The sequence below is a fragment of the Carassius auratus genome, chromosome 7 (genome assembly GCF_003368295.1).
Source record: "Carassius auratus strain Wakin chromosome 7, ASM336829v1, whole genome shotgun sequence".
In the NCBI taxonomy this organism is placed as follows: Eukaryota; Metazoa; Chordata; class Actinopteri; order Cypriniformes; family Cyprinidae; genus Carassius; species Carassius auratus.
In genome coordinates, this window is record NC_039249.1 from 35,847,387 (window position 1) to 35,869,165 (window position 21,779).

Here is a 21,779-nt window from a genome sequence, read left to right on the forward strand (position 1 = left end):
TTGCTTTTCCTAAGCAGTCTCGACATATTGGTCTAATATATGTATAAGATGATATAATATGAATATGAAATAACATTTTGAATCCTAAACAATAAACACTACAGTTCTATAGTCTAATCTGAAGGGTGAACTCAAAAGACATAAATCATACAAGGTCATTTTTGAAGATTAGAATCCACTGTAAAAAAACAAACACAAACAAACAAATCAAAGTGATTTTGCCATCATATGGATGAACTAATCAGTTCTCTTTCTGGCTCAGACTGCATTGGTTTTAGTGTATGGGTCTGTCACGTGATTAAGGAATGAGTCAAAAACCCGAAAGATGAACTAATAAATTCTCTTTCCGATTCAAGACTGCATTGACTGACACAGGTGAACTACTACTAGCAGAACAGAACCTATAGAATACTCCGCATGTGCGACTGAACAAATCACCCCCCGAGAAGACTTGTTCTTCCCGAGTCACATAAAAAGATTTGTTCAAAATGAAGAAAAATCGTTCAAGAACGACACATCACTAGTTCATAGTATTTTGTCGCGTTGCACTGAGTCACTTTCATGTCTAATGAATACGTGCAAAAATATACACATACGTGCGAAATTGTCAAAATGGATGTCTCTGCAAGTATCCTTGTAAACACAGTTGCCTATGGCTTAGGTGATGATAAACAATTTACGAATCGCTAAGCTCCTCCCCTTGAATGCAGATGAGCCAATGGAGTAGAGTATCAGTTGCACGGTGAGTGGAACTCTGACATTTTTAGGTTTCAGCGCCATGGAGGAAGATCCGAAGCTTGCATCTGTGTAATGATGTATATGCTACTAAAATGGAAATACGATGTCCCAAGGGTACTTGTAACACTAATTCCAGTTATCCTGAGAGGACAGGCAATGTCATTTAATTTTATTCCATTTCCAAGTCCAACCAAAACAGAGCAAAATGTCCCTAAACATTCAACTCCAATCACAATGAAGAAGAAAACATTCATTTTCTGGATGTCATACCCTCATTAAGTTATACTTTTCATCTGCACAAGCAGAACATTTAAAGTCATCTTATGCTTTAGCCAGGTATCTCCAGCTAAAACTAGCTAACATACAAACCTAAATAGCAAACTGTTCTAACGTCATGTACCGTAAATATAAATATTAAATATAAGTTCATTTAATCTCACTCTGCAGTATATGAACAGTGTTGTTCTTGGATGTTGTCATTGCGATTGTGACGACCGTAACGTAATTCTCCCATTTGCATTGTGATCTGTTTTTTTTTACATATTAGTTTTAATATCTTTTATATATCCCTCTATGGCATATTTAAGTCCCACTTGAAGGTCCATCTGTGTCCCAAATTTATCAGAAACCCCTCGGAAGAAGGTTTTCACTGACAGCTGTCATTGTGAGACAGTGAGCAAATCCGTATGTTTGTCAGAGTGAGCAACAGTAACTAAGGGGGGCGGGGCTTACCGATAGGTCAATTGAGGAAAAAAAAAAGTGTGTGATGATGATTTTGTAGCTTTAACACAGATTTATTAGATTTAGCCTAATTTGTGCAGTGAAGATTCCGCATCGATATCGCAATGTTTTCTGACTACACATATCCCTCCGTCTTTAATGGTAACTTAATTTACCTGTCCTGCCAATTCTGCCCTATCTATTATCAGTCCTGTCTGCGTCATCTCTTTGTTTCTGTATGTCTCCCCCCTCCCTCTCCTCCTGCCATGTGGGCTTATCATGTGAGTGCTCATGAATCAAATTAAATTTTAGCCAGTAAAATTCAATCAAGGCATCCTCCCATCCTCTCTCTATAGTTATTAGATATGTTGTTTTCCCTCTTTTCTCTTGTTCTCGTACTGATCAGTGTGGTATGTGTGGTATGGGGACTCAGCTCAAGCTGGATCCAGTAAATTCAGAGAAGGGACTTTCTGCAGTCTGAGGAGACACAGCACAGTGTGTGAAACTCACATTAACTCAGCAGCAGATTCATGTCAGTTGCCAAAACGGATTGTTTATTTTGCTAGCTGAGTATTTTATTTGGAGGTTACTCCATGTGCCAAAGGTGCTAATGCGTTTATTTCTTTAACATTGGTGCGAGAAGCTGAGAGCTGCATATTTGAATCGATATGGATGTTGCATTGGTGTTGCGCTGAATGTGTTGCGGTATGGTATTAGGACACTAGGCCAATCTTCGCCGGAGGAAAGGCAGTAACCTTGTTTGGCGTAGGGAATATTGGCTCTGGGGAGCCTGTCCTCTCCAGTTAATAGTAAAGAGGCCATCTCATCTCATCTCGTCTCTTCAGTAACTTGCTTGCAGATTCAGGCACATTTATATTTAATGTCGCTATTATTATATTTAATGATGCCATTGTCAAACACTTCATTTCTTTTCCTTCTAAGTACTGAAAGGTTGTTAAAAGTCAGCCTCACTTCCATGAATCCATTTTATGTCATTCTCAGTTCCCTTTCTCTCTCTCTTTTTTTTGGGATGAAGTTGTAGAGCGCGCACACGTTCTCACAGGCTTGCCAGCACATGCGCAGTCAAGCTTGATTTTGCCAGGAACAAAAAAAGAAATGAAACTTGTTTTTGGAGAGGCACATTCACACAACGTTGTGGTCGAACAGGTTTTGTGAGCATGAAAACACACCCTTGCACTGTATTCCTGAGGGTTTTTTTCTGTTGTTGTGCTGTTTGTGTGTGGCCCGAGCCACAAAGTCCCTGTGCTGCCCACTGAATTGACAGTGCAGGTTTGCATGTGTGTCCATCACAATGCCCTGTTATTCTGTGTAACACGTTTGTGGGCGTTTCGGCATGTGTGGTCTATTTTCAAGGCAAATCTAGTACCTGGTTAGTGGATACTAGATTTCACATATAGCCTTGAGCTCTACAGGCAGTGACATACAGTAAATGGCAGGATTAAGTTGTGTTCTAGAACTTTTCACCATTATCCTGTCCAATTCCTTACCTGGGTTTCCTTGTATTTCCCTGGCACATGCACAGGCTCATCATATTAAGTTGCATAGGTAAGAAAATGGCACATACCAAATTAATTGTCAGTTTACTTTCGTTCACAAGCAAGGTCATGCCATAGGTAGAGAAAGAGGGAAAAAGAAACTGTGTGTGTAAAAGTGCATTGCTGTTCTTCCTTATAAACCAAACACATTGTTGTCTGTTGTGTTTGTGTATTTAAGTTTATATGTGTTCTGTAAAAAAAGGAAAAATGATGCATAATCTATACTTACCTGCAGGAATCGGTGCAAACAATAAAAATTTTACTAGAGAAATTTTACTGTTCTAAAGGGCAACGTTAGCATTTGCATTTTTTCAAATTAACATTTGTATTAACATTAACATTTATTCATTTAGCAGACACTTTTAGCCAAAGCAATTTACAAATGAGAAGCCTCAGTATTTATGTAATAAAATGTTATTACCTGTCATATATTAAATATTATATATAATAAAATATATTAAATGTACTATATATTAAACTATTGTAGTTTGTAACATATATTAAACATAATAACAATCCATGTTCACACATGTACATTTTAAAAAAAAAGAAAAGAAAAAAAGAAGACTGGTTGCCAGAAATGTTTAGAAAAATACAATGACAGTGTTTCAGGTATTACAAGATTGCATACTGGTGCTTTTCTATTTTACAGTTTAGAACTGTATTTCTTCAAGTGATACAATGTACTGTAAATATACCAAGCCACTTGAAGGTACCAAAATCTGCTTTCTACCTTAAAATGCACTTATAACCACCATGATAATAAAGGGTGTCACAATAGATGTAGATACAGAATCAAATCAAATATGATGTCGTGCAGGGACTTCTTCAAGTTTGGGAGATTTTAGTACTTTTGCGTGCCCAAAGCAGATGCCTGGAGGCATTGTAAATATGGCGGCAGTGTGAACAGACTTCCCTTGAATTAGACTTTGGTCATGTGTAGTCTGACACTTCAATGATTAGTTAATGACATGAACTTTCAGCCTACCAACAAATTACTGACTAGTTCTCTGGACTTTTAGATGAGAAGACACACGATCATAGGTTAATTTTTCACATTGAACTGATTTGCGGGCAAACAAAAAGGTGTTGATTACACAAATACAACTTTATAAATATATATAGCAGATTCATTATATATATATATATATATATATATATATATATATATATATATATATATAATTATTTTTTACATATTTTTTTTATATATATACAAAAAAATCAAAACAACTAGATAATTTGCGGAAATCTGAGAGATTTCTGTCCCTCCATCAAAAGCTTGTTACATTAAAATATTGGTTGCTTCAAAAATATAAAAAACTGTATATACAGTGTATATACAGATAATTATTTTTATATTTTTTTTACAATGAACCAATTTAATTTGGGAACTTATTCACATAACTGTTGAAAGATGGACAAAGTTGAATTTTCTTACTGTGCTCTTTAGGTTGTTCAGTATCAGTGTCCTATATTTGTGCTATTGTCGTTACTTTAGTTTATTATTGATATAGTCTGGAGTAGATTGAAAGTTTGTTGTGTTAAGAGTATAAAAGTCCAATTGCAGTCAGATTAAAGCAATAACTGTCGTTTCAAACTGCCAAATTAACAGACCTGGATAATGAGTAGTAGCTTGTCTTTGTCAATGTGTCAATCAGACTACAGTTGGCCTTGATATTGTGAACACGCTCCGAAATACAGAAGTGACTAGCGCTTTCAAATATTCAGGATTTTGTCATGTTTATTTGAATAGACATATGCAAACTGTAGCTTAACTACGCAAAAACACACTGCACCTCGATTATAACGGCATGTGTAAACCAAATGCGTGTCAGTATCCTGTATCCTGGCCGTAAGACAACAGAAATCAGTCTGTGACTCTGTCCAGTGTAGCCATTTAAAAAAATCTATATTGAATTGACAAAATGTCTAGTATAGTTTTAATGGGTGCTTAAAGAAATCGTTTTTTGACTGTCTGACCAGCTGAAGTTTAACCATCCATTTTATGGTTTTAAGAGCAGAGCGTCTAGCAAAACTAGAAAACTAACTGAATTAGGGACAGTGTGAGGTGATTGTATCATATAAAGATGGTTAGCTGAGCAATGACATGTTGAGCTAATGTTTTTCCAATAGAGGGAAGCTTTACATAATGCGTGTAAACCACTGCCATTATGAAGAATCAATAATAGATTAGCATTCGCATCAGAAAGCTCCATCAGACATGCATCTGGTCAGTTTTAGTAAATTTGTGGTTCTCTAAAGGATGTGGGATTGTGTACAGTGGTATCGTTGTCCTTAATGGCAGATTGTGTTTGGAGGGTAACAGCACTCTTGCTTTCGCTATTCTTCAATTAGCAGAATTTATTTGTGATAAAGCAGGATAGGGAGCCCATCTGTGCTGAAGCTAATGGTTAACGATGGGATTGAGGCTGCATTAGCCTCTCTTCTCTGGTTCACTTTAGCTCACAGGCTCATTCTGACTGGTCTTGCTCTCACCATGTGTCTGTTTCCACTCCTCATACATCTTTCTCTTCTTCCCCTGCTCTCTGCCTTTCATTTTTGTTTCTTAAGGGCTGTCATTCTCTGTCAGGGACAGCTGGTTGTCATCAGGGAGAAACAGAAAGGCGTCAGTGTGTCCGTTAACTGTAAACGGTGACATGACACTTCCTCTCTCCTCTTTATATCACTTTCTGTAAAATCGCCTTTGCTCTTGTTCTTTTCACTTGTATGCATTTCTTTCTCTCTCCCTCTGACTTTCTGCAAGCGTGGGAAAGCATACAGGAAATCGTTCAGACTGTTAGGGTAGTTTTGGAGCATAACTTGCCCTGTGCCCTCCACCAATAGCATGCCCTCCAAAAAAAAAAAAACCTCACTCATGTTCTCTCTCCCTCTCTTACTCATTCATGCTCTCTTCCTCTTTCTTGCTCTCTCACTTTCGCCTTTCGGTAGTGAACAAATGGCCTAGAGTGACAATACTTTTATTTACAGTGGGATCCAATGGTCCAGATTAAAATTTTTGGGATTAAATAACTGGAAAGAAGTGAAAAGGTTCATCTTGAAATTAAAAATGGGTATTTAAGATGTATAACACAACATGGGTATTTTTTGATAACATTTAATTAGTGAATTTTTATTCAAAATATAATACACTCCTTGTACTCTAATTTTGTTACTATAGTTTGTAATATAAATTATATATAATTTAAGGTGGTCAGTATGTTGTTGTTTTATATATTTTTTTTATTAAGGCAGCATTAGTGACAGCAAATATAATTTAATGTTACAAAAGGTTCCTGCTTCAAATAAAAGTTCTTTTGGAGTTTCTCTTCATGAACGTATCCTGAAACACAAAATCTGTCATCATTTCCTCAAAAATATTAAGCTGCACTGTTTTGCACATTGATGATGATAATAATAAATGTTTCTTAATGATCAAATCAGTTTATTAGAATGATTTTTGAAGAATCACGGGAGACTGAAGACTGATGAAATGGCTGCTGAAAATTGAATTTTGCCATCACAGGATTACATTTTAAAATAAAATAACAAAATGGAAAAGTAATTTTAAGTTGAATACACATTCTGTGTTATTAGAAAATTTCCAAATACAAAACATTTTTTACCATGCTGTAAACGTACCTTTTCACGTTGTGTGCAAAAGTGTGTAAAGGCTTTCTAAACCCAGATAAACAGAGTCATCTAACCAGTGTATCCAGGCTGGGAGACCAGTCAACCATCTTAAATATTTCTCTCTCTCTCTCTCTCTCTCTCTCTCTCTCTCTCTCTCTCTCTCTCTCTCTCTCTCTCCTTTCTTTTTTTATTTTCATGAGTTGAAATGCACAGTGAACATCAAATAGTCTGACTGAAAGAAATTGCCATCCTTTCAAAAGGTTGTGGTTTTTTAACTGCCTCGAGACACAGCATTAAAACATACCCGGTAGACTGAGTAAAGATAAGAGCACATTTTCAAAATACCTCAGGAAAAACAAAGCCCATTAATGAAACCAAACCACATAACCGCACAGAAAAAGAGTGTGTAGGAGAGATAATGGAGGAGATGTCAGTCAGAGCGAGCTCCATAAAGATGTCTGTCCATGTCAGGCCTGATCTATCTCTAATCTTTGTTCCGTTATGTATTAATCTAGTAGATCTCCGTCTGTTGGCTAGTTCATTGTTGATGCTCTGTTCATAGTTCAATCATAAGGAAGAGTCACATTGGTGACTGCTGCTAGTTATTTTTGAATGGTTAATTAATCTAACAGCACATTCATAGAACTCCATATAATACACAGTGGCTCCAAAAGGTACTTGGACACTTAAAGGGATGGTGCAATTAAAAATGGACGTGGTCCTCATACCCTCATGCAATTCCAAACCTGTATGAGAATAATAAAAGATATTTTGAAATGTCTCGGTGCTTCTTTTCCCTAGTGCAACGGATGTCAATGCAGTGGTCTCCAAACTGTTTGGTTACCAACATTCTTTAAAATGGTGTTCTACAAAAGTAAGAAAATCATGCATTCAATTTGAACCAAAAAATCCATTCCAAGGACCCCTTTTGTCAGGATAGATTACATGTTTAAATATTAATGTTTCAAGAGGTTTTGTTGTTCTTTTTGGTTTGCGTTTTGGAAAGACGTAATTTCAAGATATTCTGAAATAACACCAATAAGTTCAAGTGCAAAGTTACACTATGCTCTGTTCACTTCCAGTCATACCTGTGAACATGGGAGAGCCAAAATACAAGCAGACCTTCAGAAGTTTTGTCGTTTGTTCAGCCAATCTTTGAAAAACAGAGGATCTAAATGTCACAGATTGATCTTTTGACTCAATACAAAGAACTAAAACCTGAAAGCTGCAGGTTAGAAATGCTGCGGCCGATGATGGTATTAGCATTTGGACTTGTGTATATTTTATATGCCAACAAAACAGAAGCCCTGGAGTGTAACACAATGTCCTGTTGCAAATATTTGTTACAATCCCTGTTTACAAAGTGTCCCCCTTTAATTCATGGACTCCTCCAGGTTCCCAGTTATAATTTTCCTCTTTAAAATTATAACAAGAGTTCAATAAGTGTTCAGTATAGAGTTTATGCGCCAAAAGCAGAACAAAACAGCACTTCTCATTTGAACCAGGCCACACTGACCATTTATCCGCTCAGCTTAAAGTTCAAACGGCACTTATTTTAAGGGAAAATGAGTGGAAAAGTTTAAAGAACTCAAATCGGGTTTGTCATGTTCTGACCATAAAGAGTAGTTTAAAACCTCAATTAACAGTCTGGTTTTGTTCAACTTTCAATTAGAACAAAAATCTGTCTTTTAAAAAGAAAGATTTTAAATTTAGCATTAAAATTGTCAATATCGACTGAAATAAAAAAAAATATATATTGTGACCAATTTTTGGTAAGTTACAAAAAAAATAAAATAAACAAAAAATTACTAATTACTTTTAAAATTATAATTTGATTAGATTACTGATTACTGCATTTAAAAAGTAATCAGATTACAAATAACTTTACTTTCAAGTTACTTTCAAGTTTACTTTTTCAAGTTAACAAACCTACAAAACACGCTAGAGAAACTCATAGTTCTTTAATATTCACTGAAAAAAATACATAAGTATTATTTGTATAGTCTCCCAATATCATCAATTTTGCTAAAAAAAAAAACAGAAAAAAACAGGTTGCACTTTTTGCACTCTCAGTCTCTGTGAATATCATCATGAAACGAGTCACTAAAATGAACAAAAATTACATGAGAAATACAGTATATAAAGCTGGAAGTGTCTATTATTAAATGAAGTTAGTCATGTTAAAAACAAATATTCTCTGATTAAAAAAAAAATATTAGCCTCACCCCTAAACGTAGCGGTTGTGGTGCGTAAACATTATATAAAAACAATGAAATTAGATTTTTCAAATTTATATAAATACACCAAAACATAAAATTGTTAATAATTGGGTGTTTGCAAATACTTTTTAAAGCCACTGTAAAATGAAACAAATCCACACATTTACACACGCAGACAGGAAATGTGTTTTTTGAGTTGATTATATAATAGTTTCCTTTTCATCCATATCCTTATCCTTCTTTCTTCCTCCACAAGTGGGCTTTTATGCATGACATCTAATTTTCTTGTTATAGATGGCTCTGGACTCATGCCTAAAATGCAAGCCTGTACAAGCCATTATTAATATTCAGCAGTCAGGTGTTTCTGTCATCGTTCTCTCTGTTATATATATAAAACACTTACTGTACTGCTCAACTGAATGAGGATTTTCATCCTTATGTGGCAAAGGAATGACAAGAATCACAAACTCTTGACCCAGGCCAAATTCATTATCTGCACTGAAGAAAGAAAAAGAGGAAAGAAACAGAAAAACAAGAGACAGAGAGAGGGGGTGGAAGGGTAGAGCTGTGCGACAGACAGGCGACAGGTTAACAAAGCTGTTCTGTGTTGATGTGGGGCAGTAAGGGTGAATGATAGAGGCAGGGTTACTGGATTGGAGAAATACATCTCTCCTTTCCTCAGATCTGTGACCTTTTGTGTTATTGTATTTTATTCGTCTGTTTCACCTTTCTGTGTGACTTTCCATGCAAAAGCCACCCAATGCTCAATTGATTCCTGTAGCTTGACTTTTGGTCCATTTTGCAGCTCATTCTGGCCAAAATCTGCCCACTTAGACGGGAAGAGATTGTTGTACAAGCATTAATGTATACAGTAGTAATGAAATTAATTATTTTAGCTGAAATCCAAAATAAACCCAAAATAATTAGGGATGCACCGAAATGAAAATTCTTGGCTGGAGCCAAACAACATTAAACACGGTTTTTCACGCCATATTTAGCTTTTTACAGGTTTTGTCTTGCTTTTCAAAGAAACAACAATTTAGAAATATTTACTTCACACTGAAAATATTTTTAACATTCTAGCAGACATTATACCAACAAAGCACAATTTAACTTGAATTTAGTAAGTTAATAAAATAATGTTTTTGCCCATTTTAGAGACCCACATTCTTGAATCAGGCATGCTTTTTTACTGTACAAATAAATGCAGCCTTGCGGAGCAGAGGAGTCTTCTTTTAAAATATTAGGCAATGTTATAGATCCCAATTTGAACACACTCTTTGTATGTTATTATAAATGTATTCATTGAGCTAATGTTATTATTATTAATATTATCATTTATTATTGTCTTTTTTTATTTTATTTTGCGGAGCAACAGTAAAATTATAATACTAACATTTATGAATGTTGGTGGAGTTTTTTTTTCTCTCAGCTTTTATTTTGGCGGAATCCCACATGAAGACCTCAGGGCTCCTTTTTGTTGACCGCAGCAGATTTTTGTCGCATGTATTGTCACATGCCTTTTCATGTTCGTAATTTTCATAAAAATGTGACTGAGCAACTGACGAGTAACACTGTTTGGGTGCAGAATTTCCGTTGGACTTTGAACCCTGGTCGAATAATTTCAGTTACCGAACAGTCGGTGCGTCACTAAAAGTAATGTTTGTTAAATAAACCATTTGTTCAGTTAATAATAATAATACAAATTATTTATACAAAATTTGGAACTGCATATTTCATGCAACTTTTCTATTGACTATTTATTGGATGTAAAATTTCTTGACATTTGTTTAAGCTGTTTTACAGTTGTCTTTTAAGCAAATTAATGATTACATGGAACATGCCATTATTTAAATGTAACATTTTCTTTCCACATGGCTTTTGATTCTTGTTAATTTTGTGCTCTAACTAAAGGGATAGAGATTAAATATCACTGCTGATGCTGAAATTTTATTGCACAACTTATATCCAGTTCTGCTCATGGATATTGACTAACTCTGGCAAATCTGGTGATTTGTTCTTCCTCATAAATGCTTGTTTTTCATTATGCTTAATTTCCAGGTGGACTGATGACTTCCAGAAGTTGTGTAATCAGCCTATCAGATTGTAATAGCCTTTTTTCGCCTCTGTGAAAACCACTAACATAGTTTCATATCAACCCTGTGAAAAAGTAAATGCCTAATGTCTGGTTTGACAGCACTCCGCAGCAATCACTGTAACTAAACACTGCATGTAATTTAATAATAGTCTTGCAATTTACTGCAGGGGAATCTTGGCTTGTTCTTCCTCACACAGAAACAGTTTGACGCTTTGATAAGTCTTGAACCGGTCCTGCCACATCACCTCTGTAGGATTCAGGTCAGGACTTGAACTAGGCCACTGTAGAACCTTAATTTAGTTTCTTTGTCAGCCATTTAGATTTGGAATTGCTTCTGTATTTGGAATCATTGAAATGCATCATACAGTTACAGTGAAGCTTCAGATGATACCGATGATCAGGCGTTCTCCTAAAAAAAGGTTTATTTGCTTTATCATATAAAAACACATACACATACATCAATGTCCCCACAATATAGCATAAACAAACACACACACACACACACATATCCATGTTTGTTTTTGTGAAAAGTGGGGACATCCCATAGGCGTAATGGTTTTTATAATGTAGAAACTGTATATTCTATCGCCCTTCACAAACCCTACACCTAACCCTAACCCTCACAGGAAACTTTGGGCATTTTTACTTTCTCAAAAAAAAAACCTCATTCTGTATGATTTAAAAGCGTTTTGAAAAATGGAGACATGGGTTATGTCCTCATAAGTCAACCACTCCTTGTAATACCTGTGTCATACCCATGTCATTATACAAAGTTGTGTCCTGATATGTCACAAAAACATGCCCACACACACACACACACACACACATACACACAGTATTGATGCTTAGGCTTTTTTTAAACTAAACAATTGGCCCAATTTGAAATAGAATTGAATACTGGTTTTAATTGAGATGCAAATCTCAGGTGTAGAATAAAATGTGATCTCCAGATTAAAGTGGTCCTGCAACAGAAAGTGGTGCAATTTCACTAACCTTCCAAAAGTATCAACCAAAGTTAGGATGTTAATGTCACCAGCAGCTGGAAAAAAATAAGCTTAGTGAAAGAAAGCGACTGAGAGGGGAAAAAAGTCTCCAGGGTATAGACATTCAAGCTACTACAAAGCAAAACAGTGCAACACAATAGTGAGCCACCACACCCGGAGCCTAATTTACACTCCTCAGTTGCTGCTGTGCCAGTGAGATAAAGAGGGATTTTTCATGTTAAAAGGTGATGTATACAAAGAGAAAAGCAGAGGCCTGTACTGCCTCTCACTATATCTGCCAACAAAGCCCTAGGGGCTGTTCCCTGCCCTGCACCCCGTGAGTGACTGACCTTCTTGTGGCTTCTTGTGGGGTCAGACCTTAATTATGGAAACAATTAATCTCCAAATACATAAAGTCTTCAAAATTAATTCGAGCTTCCCATGCTGATAAATGAACAAAGTCGTGAGCACAAGGGAGGACATGCACACAGACAATTAAGGTTAAAGAGAAACTACCATATGTGTTACAGTGAACATATCTTGCTGTAACTTCCTTGTGTAGCCCAGGCAACGGTCACTTCCTGTCGTGTCTGGCACTGGGGTGTGTATGCGGGTGTTGATAGTAAGAAAGTGTGCTTGTGACAACTGAACTAATAATGATAAAATCCCATGGCACTGGGTAGCTTTGTTGAAATGAGAATGGCACACCTTCCCATACAGACTCATATTACTTGTACACACAGAAGAACTTGCCATGAAAAATCTCCACCTAATTCACAATACATGCATACACACATTAATTTGTTCTTAACCTTGGTCTAATGTTTTTGTGCATTCTAAATGAGTGACCGCATGCCCGAAGCTAGTCATTGGCAAAAAAAACACACCCAAACCATCTTCATATAAAAATTCCACACAACCTTTTCTTTTACAGTCTTTCGTCACTCTCTAAGGACGATCTGTCGCCTGAGAAACAGATCCTTGAGCAAAGCATTGTCCTCATATCCGGTTCAAACATAACAAACACCTTTTATGCATCTGCACTGTTATACAGACAAACCTCACAGCTCAATATATAATTCAGTTTAACTTACTCTTTTACTCTATATAACAAAATATTTTTTAGATGAAATTTTTTATTCAATTTCATCTTAACATGATTATAAGGTCTCCAAGGGCATGTGATTTTCGTGTATGCAGTTTCATTCAGTTTTTCCTACTTTTTTCATAATTTAAAATTAATACAATTTTCATAAATAAACTGTGGTGTGTGTCACAGATTTGTTTGTGAAAACCTTTGTAAATATTTGTGAAGTGTGTTCAACTTTGGAAATTTAAATGTTGTGTATACATTATATTTACTATACATTCACACACACATAATAATAATAATAATATTAATATGTGTGTGTGTGTGCGTGTGTGTTTGTGTATATATTAGTGGTGGGCATAGATAAATTTTTTTAATCTAGATTAATCTCACTGTGATCTTGAAATTTATCTAGATTAAAATGGCTCATTCGAATTCTGCCGAAGGCATTCAGAATATGTGTGTTACCCAAATAAAACTGACAAACCGTAAGTCTTTGAGAAGGGGTTTATCAAGCTAGGTGGTGCACTAGAAAAGGGGCTCGTCTCCTGTTTCCAAAATGCATCACAAAGTGCTTGAAAAAGCTGTAAATTAATTCCACATTGCACAAGGCGCAAACAACCTTATGCCTGTTTCACACCAATGTTCAAGTTTTTTCTTTTCAAGTTTGTAGGTGTCAAGGTACAGAAACCAAATAATTAAATGTAAAATAGCACTGGATAGTCTTCAGTGTAAAAATGAAATATACAATCAAACCTACATTTATTCAGACACCTTCAACATTTCTCACATTATTACAGTTTTGCTATATATATCAAAAATTATATCTGGTGTCTGAATAATTTTTGGTTTGACTGTTAATACTACAAATTCAGTCAAGAGCAGTGAGTGACTTTCATTTTCATTTTCTTGGATTAACATTACAGCAGCCAGTAGCTAAATTAGGCACGGTCACTTTAAGAGACGATGAACACATCCAATATAATACACATCCCATTATTTTTCCTCAACTGTTTACTTTCACTTAAGAAATAACGTTTTTTTTTTTTTTTTTAGCGTCATTTCCAAGGTGGATATTTTGACACATTTTGTATGTATTTGTCGGCACGAGCAAAAATAAGCAAATTCGATGTTCAAGTGTTTTGAGACGCCTTTCTCTGCGTAAACCCTGAACACCAGAACACCGCGAGTACTGAATTGGGCTCTTTCACATATTTTGTTTGTTCAAACTGCGATTTGTATTTGTTCGTTCAGGTGCAATAGGGACTTCGAGGTGAACTTCACAGAAGAGAACTCAGTTCATTGTCACTGTCCGTGATACGCGGCTCTCTCTCTCTCTCTCTCGTGCGCACCGAACACAGCGCGCGAGTAACCAGCTACTCTGTTCAGCTTCTCTGCGTCTTGTGTTTGGATGCTTTAATGTTTAAATCGACAAGCGGTAAGGCTTAAAAACATGTGAAAAAGATAAGCTTTCGTGATGATGCGCAGCAGTGGCCCGTCAACTGTCCTGAGCATCTTTTTAGGCTGGCCTCAGCCAGTCGGTTATATAAAATATCAAGGTGAAAATCATCATAACTTGCTTAGTATAGACCCAGCTCCCAACCCAACTTTGAGAATATATTAACGGCGATATTTTTTTTATCGCCCAATAAGAGTCTCACGTTAACGCAGATAACGCCCCACCCCTAGTGTGTGTTTGTTTGTGTGTGTGTGTTTATATATATATATATATATATATATATATATATATATATATAATTTTTTTATTTTATTTATGTGTGTGTGTATGCATATATGTATGTGTATATTAGTGCTGTTAAACGAGAAATCGTGATTAATTGCATTGAAAATAAGTTTTTGTTTACATAATACATGTTTGTGTATATGTATGTATATGTACTGAAACAATTGGTTAAAATTATATTTTCTTCTTTGTGCAGACTGCTAAAGAGGCAGAACATGAGCACAGAAATGTAGGAAATGCATGTTTCAGATTACCTGAAGAACAAATAACCTGTCAGTTATAAAGCAGGACCCAGGGCAACTGTCATTATTCAGATATATTTGATTGCAGAATGAATGAGCAGTTATGGTGTTCCAAGAATTTTGAAAACAACGTTTTGTACACAGACGTTTTACTTGGAAACATGGTGTCCATTTGCCTTTATATTCTATCACCTTTTGTCACAGCGATGCAAGTTAGATGTATGGCAGCTGCATGGTAAAAGCCATAATCTTAAACAGAGAAGGGGAATTACTCTGTACCTGTGAAAATGCTGAATCATAAATAGAGAAACAGTTTTTTGATGTGATGTCACCAGTACAAGAACCACTTGTGTCTATTTAGTGTGTATACTGTGTTCCTCTTTCTGAACTTTATAAATGACATAATAACACTACAGGGACATTGTGGGCTAAATATTAAACTTTAGGTCAACATTCTTTGTTGGCCAGGAATGAGGGGAATGCATGTATGCTAGGAACTGCCGCACACTTGCAAACACCCTTGTGCAGAAACGCTTGCCTAATTTTTTCAGGAAGATATTTCACAAGTCTAAGCCTGTAGCGGTTAGTCGAATGCAGCCTGTTGATACCATCAATGTTACATTACTTTACAGCTGAACTGTGGTAAATATATCTTCATATAAAAATAGCTGTGTCTCTGGATCAGTTTTATTCATTGTTTGTGTCATTGTTTTTAATAATTGTTTTATTTTTTATTTTTGTTTTGGTAGAAATCTCAGATAACTTGTTTATATTTACAGTCACACCCACAGAATGGGGAAGAGGCAGGGCGGAAAGCTTTACAACTTTTACTTCCTTAATTTTATTGTCAACTCCATATCTTAAATAAAATGGGATTATTATTATTATTATGTATTTTTACTTTGATGTATTTCAGTGTTATTAAAAAAATATATATTTTTATAAATTTTTGTTATTTATTCATTCTAAAGTAATGCTAAGGACACCATGTTGTGCACATATGGACAGATAGCGCTAGTTTTTGTTTTGTTAAAATATTTTAAAGAACAAACATTACTGGTTTAGGAAGTTCACAGTATCTGAAAATGAATCATTAAAATATAAATAAATTGTCCCAGTATCACTTTAGGGAGCCAGTGTTTCATGATGAGTCATTAGCTGCAGGGAGAAAAATATAGAGAGGTGTGTGTGTGTGTGTCCGGCTCCATACTGCTGGGCCTGTTTGGACTGGAACCAGTCCTTAGCAGACTTTGACCAGTAACCCATGACCCTCGCACACACTCTGGAGTTTCATCCACACGGTCACACACCATGGTGGGAGGGGACGATAGTACAGGAAAGCGGAAGATGATAAAGAGCGAGAGAGAAAGGGAGGGAGCCCTCGGCTATAGAGCAAGTATTTACAGTCCAGATCTGCTTTGTTTATTGTTGAAGTTTACAAGCACAGTCATCCAACCACTGCCCCAGCTCATTTACTCAGCTATTCTCTTTACGAGATCGACTCTCTTTCCAGAGCACATGAAGCAGAGACGTTTATCCGAGATGTGAATCCTGAAGTGTTGAGGGAATCTGTCATAAAGTTCACTCTTAACTTATGACTGCTTCTCCACTTAAGTGACCGCATCCTTCGCTTTGTCAGTGTTTGTGTGTGTGCGGTGTCAGGGATTCTCTGGACATCTGTTCAGTGTTATTTCATTCGCCATTACTCTTAAAGACCCCATGAAATCACCCTTTTTCTATATTTTGCTGACACATTTACCTTAAACAGACGAGACGTATTAAATGCTCTTCTTTTAAGTTGTAAAAAGTCACAGCTAGGAGCCACTATTTGCTACTTCCTAATTGGTGACAGGTGGTAATGGGGGAGGGGCATTATCACTCTCAAAATAATCAGATTGGACCGAAATCTGTGCAGTGCATAATGAGTCGTCAGTATTTTTCCCAGGAGTGTTAAAGTGTATGTCTGCGTTGTGACAGTGTCCACGTTTATGAGTACACTGTTGCGTATATAGCTGCGGTTGGATTTAAGAGAAACAGACAGTAAACCACAAAACTTTTGCTTTGAAATGTCGGATGTATGCCTGTCTCCACTTTCTGTCTAACTGACATTAATTCTGAGGAAATGAAAGTAAATGACAAACCTATTATTATCATTACCGGGGTTAATTTGAACCATTAAACTCATTCAGCAGTATTTGACAAATGATTAGACAAGTAAATAAAATCACATGTTTAGGGAGGGAAACTCTTTCAAAGAAAATAAAACTGTTGTTTGTTGACAGGGTTAATTTATGTACTTATTTAATGCTTATTTTGTCCGTACCAAATTTTGAGGCACACTATTGGGCCCCGGTTCTCTGGTTGAGAAGCAATGATTATGATTTATTTATCTCTTTGTGTATCTGTTGTTGTTTTTTTTTTATTATTATTATAGGATGTGGAAATCCTGGACATCAGTCAAATCAGGGACACCAGGACTGGGAGGTTTGCCAAGATGCCAAAGGTACATTTTTATGTGAGCCTGTGTTGAAGGTTATGTTTGGAAAGGTTCATATGTCAGTGCACGTGGGTGGTAAGGTTTGCCTGTGTTTTTAGGACCAACGTATACGTGATACACTGGGTTTCAACAAAGCAGACAGCAGCCCAGAAACAAAGCTGCTAACTATCGTCTACGGCAATGACCTGGTCAACATCTCCTTCCTCAACTTCCAAGCTGTGCAGGAAGGCTATTGCAAGGTAACCACGACAACAGGCCCATCACCTAGATACCATGTCCACGCTTTCGTTCCCTCTTTCTCTCTCTGTCCTGTTTGTCCTCTTTCTACCTTTGCTGGAGTGTGCTCTGAATGACCCACTGTACATTAGATGACTCTCATCTGAGACTAATATTGAAGTTTGATTGATTTTGTATGAAGTTTGACTGATTTTAAAGGATAATCATATTTGCATAATAAATGTATGAGCTCACTTATGAACGTTTATTTGGTGTTATGATTGGGTTTCCAGGAGTGGACTGATGAGCTGTTTAAACTTGCCACAAACATACTTTCCCAGAATGCTTCCCGCAACACCTTCTTCTTCAAAGCGTGAGTTCTCTCTCTCTCTCTCTCTCTCTCTCTCTCTCTCTCTCTCTCTCTCTCTCTCTCTCGGGGTGTGTGTGTGTGTGTGTGTGTGTGTGTGTGTGTGTCTGAAGCTGTTGTTTGATGCCAAGTGACACGTTGGTGTAGCACAAATACAAAAAAGTGCCAGCCCACTTCACTGAACTATATATCTCACAATGCAACTTTATTTCTCGTATTTGTGAATATTTTACAATTGTGATTAAATCTCAAAATTGAATCACTACTTTATATCTTTCCAATGCTACTGCATTTCCTTTTCTCTGCAACTTACCATTGCAGTTTTATTTATCATAATTGTTACGTATGTTCTTGCAGTTTTGCTTAATAATCTGACCTGTTTTCTCACAATTTGACTTCACTCTGAATCCTCTCAACTCAAGACTTGACAAAAGGGTTGATTTTGTAATTGATGGTCATGGGTGGTCAGGTCAGTTCACCAAAAATGAAATTGAAAACTCTCATTCCCAGTCATGGAAGAAAGGAAGTCTTAAAGACTTGTTGATGAGTAAGCGACAGAGTTTTCAATTTTGGGTGAGATATTAATGTTAAATCCTCGTTTACAAACCGAATTTGAGGTCAACTCCCCACCAGGCAAAATGCCAATATAAAATACCATGGAGGCAATGTAAAATACCCCTTATTGTCGTAGTCTTTGCATCAGTCTGAGACGGTGCTAATGTCAGGTGTTTGTCGTTCCAAGAGTCTGTAGTTTTATTAAGATTTAGTTAATTTATAACTGCAGATAATCAGTGTAGGCTAATGAAAAAGATCAAGGATAAGGAAACCAGTGTGATGTTGTTAACTGTCTTTTTTCATAGTTACACCAAGCTGAAGCTGCAGGTAAATCAGGATGGGAAAATCCCAGTGAAGAAGTGAGTAAACACAAGCTCTCTTACTCAAACATAGCGATGTTTCCAGTTCTTCAGGGCTGTCGTTGCTAATTTGCCACTTCTTCATTCATCGTTGCTTTCACTTCTTTTCTTTTTCTTTCTCTTTCACTTCTCTCAGCATCCTGAAAATGTTCTCAGATAAGAAACGTGTGGAGATGGCGCTGGAGCACAGCGGTCTGGTCAATAACAGGGTAATCAATCAGTCATGCACCAATCACAAGTTATTACACCTTTAGCCAGTTTCAGTTTGATCCTTTACTGTCTGTCTGCTGTGGTTCCATGTGACATGTTTGTTTCTGTTTTTGTCTCTTTTGTTCTTTCAATATAAATGCTTTTTTTTATATATATGTAACCCACAACCATCATCTCTTTAATCCAATCTCTTTTGTTTTGCGTCTCGCTCTGTCTTCACGTCACATGTTCCTTATTTCTTTTTCTTTGCCACTCTTTTGGTGATCTGTGGTCAGTCCTTTTATGGTTCAGTTTGGACACAGAGGAGCTGGTCTTAGATCAGCACATGTCCACCTCAATCTGTTCACTGCCTTATGCTGCCCTCTGCTGGTTGAACTCCAGTGTGAATTGCAAAACTTAAAGAGGCCATATTCTACACCAGACATCAACAAATAATGACCTGTTTAACATGAAGTAAACACATTTCTAGTCAGTCATTGTATCAATATCATCAACCCCCAAAACAAGCACATTCACTAATGTAGAGCTGAGCAAATGTTGAACTGTGCTATCTAGCTGTACTGTGGGTCTCATTTCTACATTTTATTTTTCATGTTGTGAACATATGTACCTATATAGTACATCAAAGTCTTTATTTCAACACAAGATAAATCCGGTTTTCCTTGGTAATTTCCCTTTTAAAATGCACTGCAGACACAAAATAACGCTAAAAATCATTACAAAATTTTCTCTTCTATTACTTTTAATGATAAAATAGCTTTTTACAAGATTATTTATTAAGATTCATATCTTCATTCATTCATTCATTCATTGTCATTCATTCATTTCTTTATTGTCCTCAGGCGGATGGTATAAAGCCAGATGACTTCACCTGGGAAATGTTCCAGAACTTTCTCAACAAACTCAGTCCCAGACCGGAGGTGGAGCGTATCTTCGTGGAGCTGTGAGTGAACGGAGTCAAACAGCGATGACAACGATACAGTAGCCCCAAAAAAAGCGATTTTAATTATTTAATCAAGCCACATTGAATTATTTATGACCGATATTCTCTGATTTAATATAACAACTAAATAGAATTTATATTGAAGATAAATGGCACACTTTCAAGCTAGTTTTCACAAAAGAAGTTTGTTAGGTTTGTAATTTACAAAACAAAAGATATGCTATTCAGAATAAAGTATTGAAACATATCTGTGTAAAAAGGGCCCCGAAAAAGAAATGCTACTGATACTTTGTTTATAATATTTGTTTCTAATAAAGTGATATTTATACATTATTAAGTGTGTCCAAATATGTCTTGGGCCACTTCATGTCTTAACAATTATGTTAAGATACTTTGTGAAATGTTTTTGACTCGTTTAATTCTTCACTGTGTTCACAGTGGCTCCAAAGGGAAGCCCTTCCTGTCTCTGGATCAGCTGATGGACTTTATAAACCGCAAACAGAGAGATTCTCGACTAAATGAGGTTCTTTACCCACCACTCAAGCGAGATCAGGTTCGCCAGCTCATGGAGAGATATGAGACCAACACCAGCCAGCTGGAGAGAGGTACAGATGCACTCTTTCTCACACACACACACACACATTTAGACACAGTGACGAAAGGACTGATGGTGGTGCTTTGTTTCACCTGTCCATGTGTGAGCAGATCAGATCTCCCTGATGGGCTTCACAAAATATCTTGGAGGTGATGAGAACTCTGTGGTTCCTCCTGAGAGGTTGGACATCATCGATGATATGAACCAACCCCTATCCCACTATTTCATCAACTCCTCACACAACACATACCTCACAGGTACGCAGATGCATAAACACTCTCATAGATGCAAATATGGTAATAAACACACATTTGTGAACTCTGTCTGTGTTTTCCCGCTTCAGTGGGTCAGTTGACGGGCCTGTCTTCAGTGGAGATGTACAGGCAGGTGTTGCTGACAGGATGCCGCTGTATAGAGCTGGACTGCTGGAAGGGCCGCCCACCTGAGGAAGAGCCAATCATCACGCACGGTTTTACCATGACAACTGAGATATCGTTCAAGGTGTGTTTATGGCCTCACATTTAACATTGTTCTGCAAATGTTTATGGGAAAAATACAGTGACTTCAATTGGAATCCTTGCAATTTTGCAAGATTTCCGTGTGAAGATTTAGCCAAGGGTTCAAGTACTGTAGGTCACATGGATTTGCCTGCTGACCAATAGAAAGCTGCTTGGTTTGAAAGTAGCTCCTGCTGAGCTGAGCTTCATACATTGCAGCACTACTGACATAAGGAACTTTTTTTGACCGCAAAACTTCCCTAATGTGACTGCACCTTTACTGTCAAATGAAAACCGCTTCATTTAAACCGCACAAACACTGAACTGCAGTGAGAGACAAAGTTTCAATATTTGTAATTTTAGGAAGTGATCGAGGCCATCGCTGAAAGTGCGTTCAAGACGTCTCCCTACCCTCTCATCCTGTCCTTCGAAAATCACGTGGACTCGTAAGTATGAGTGTGAATAATGCTTATTTCTTGTTTTTCTTTTTTTTTTTTTTATCCTGTTAATTTGTATC

General features: G+C 36.6%; 1 protein-coding gene across 2 annotated transcripts in view; it reads left to right on the top strand.

Moving 5' to 3' along the window:
- The window catches only part of plcb3 (phospholipase C, beta 3 (phosphatidylinositol-specific)), a 56,366-nt gene that overhangs the window by 16,469 nt on the left and 18,118 nt on the right, over window positions 1-21,779 (top strand). For both annotated transcript variants that reach the window (XM_026268708.1, XM_026268709.1), the window contains exons 3-12: window positions 17,458-17,526; window positions 17,619-17,759; window positions 18,030-18,109; window positions 18,964-19,017; window positions 19,154-19,226; window positions 20,070-20,170; window positions 20,609-20,775; window positions 20,876-21,022; window positions 21,109-21,266; window positions 21,626-21,708. In XM_026268708.1, coding sequence (XP_026124493.1) covers window positions 17,458-17,526; window positions 17,619-17,759; window positions 18,030-18,109; window positions 18,964-19,017; window positions 19,154-19,226; window positions 20,070-20,170; window positions 20,609-20,775; window positions 20,876-21,022; window positions 21,109-21,266; window positions 21,626-21,708 — 1,073 coding nt within the window. The remainder of the gene's footprint in view (window positions 1-17,457; window positions 17,527-17,618; window positions 17,760-18,029; window positions 18,110-18,963; window positions 19,018-19,153; window positions 19,227-20,069; window positions 20,171-20,608; window positions 20,776-20,875; window positions 21,023-21,108; window positions 21,267-21,625; window positions 21,709-21,779) is intronic.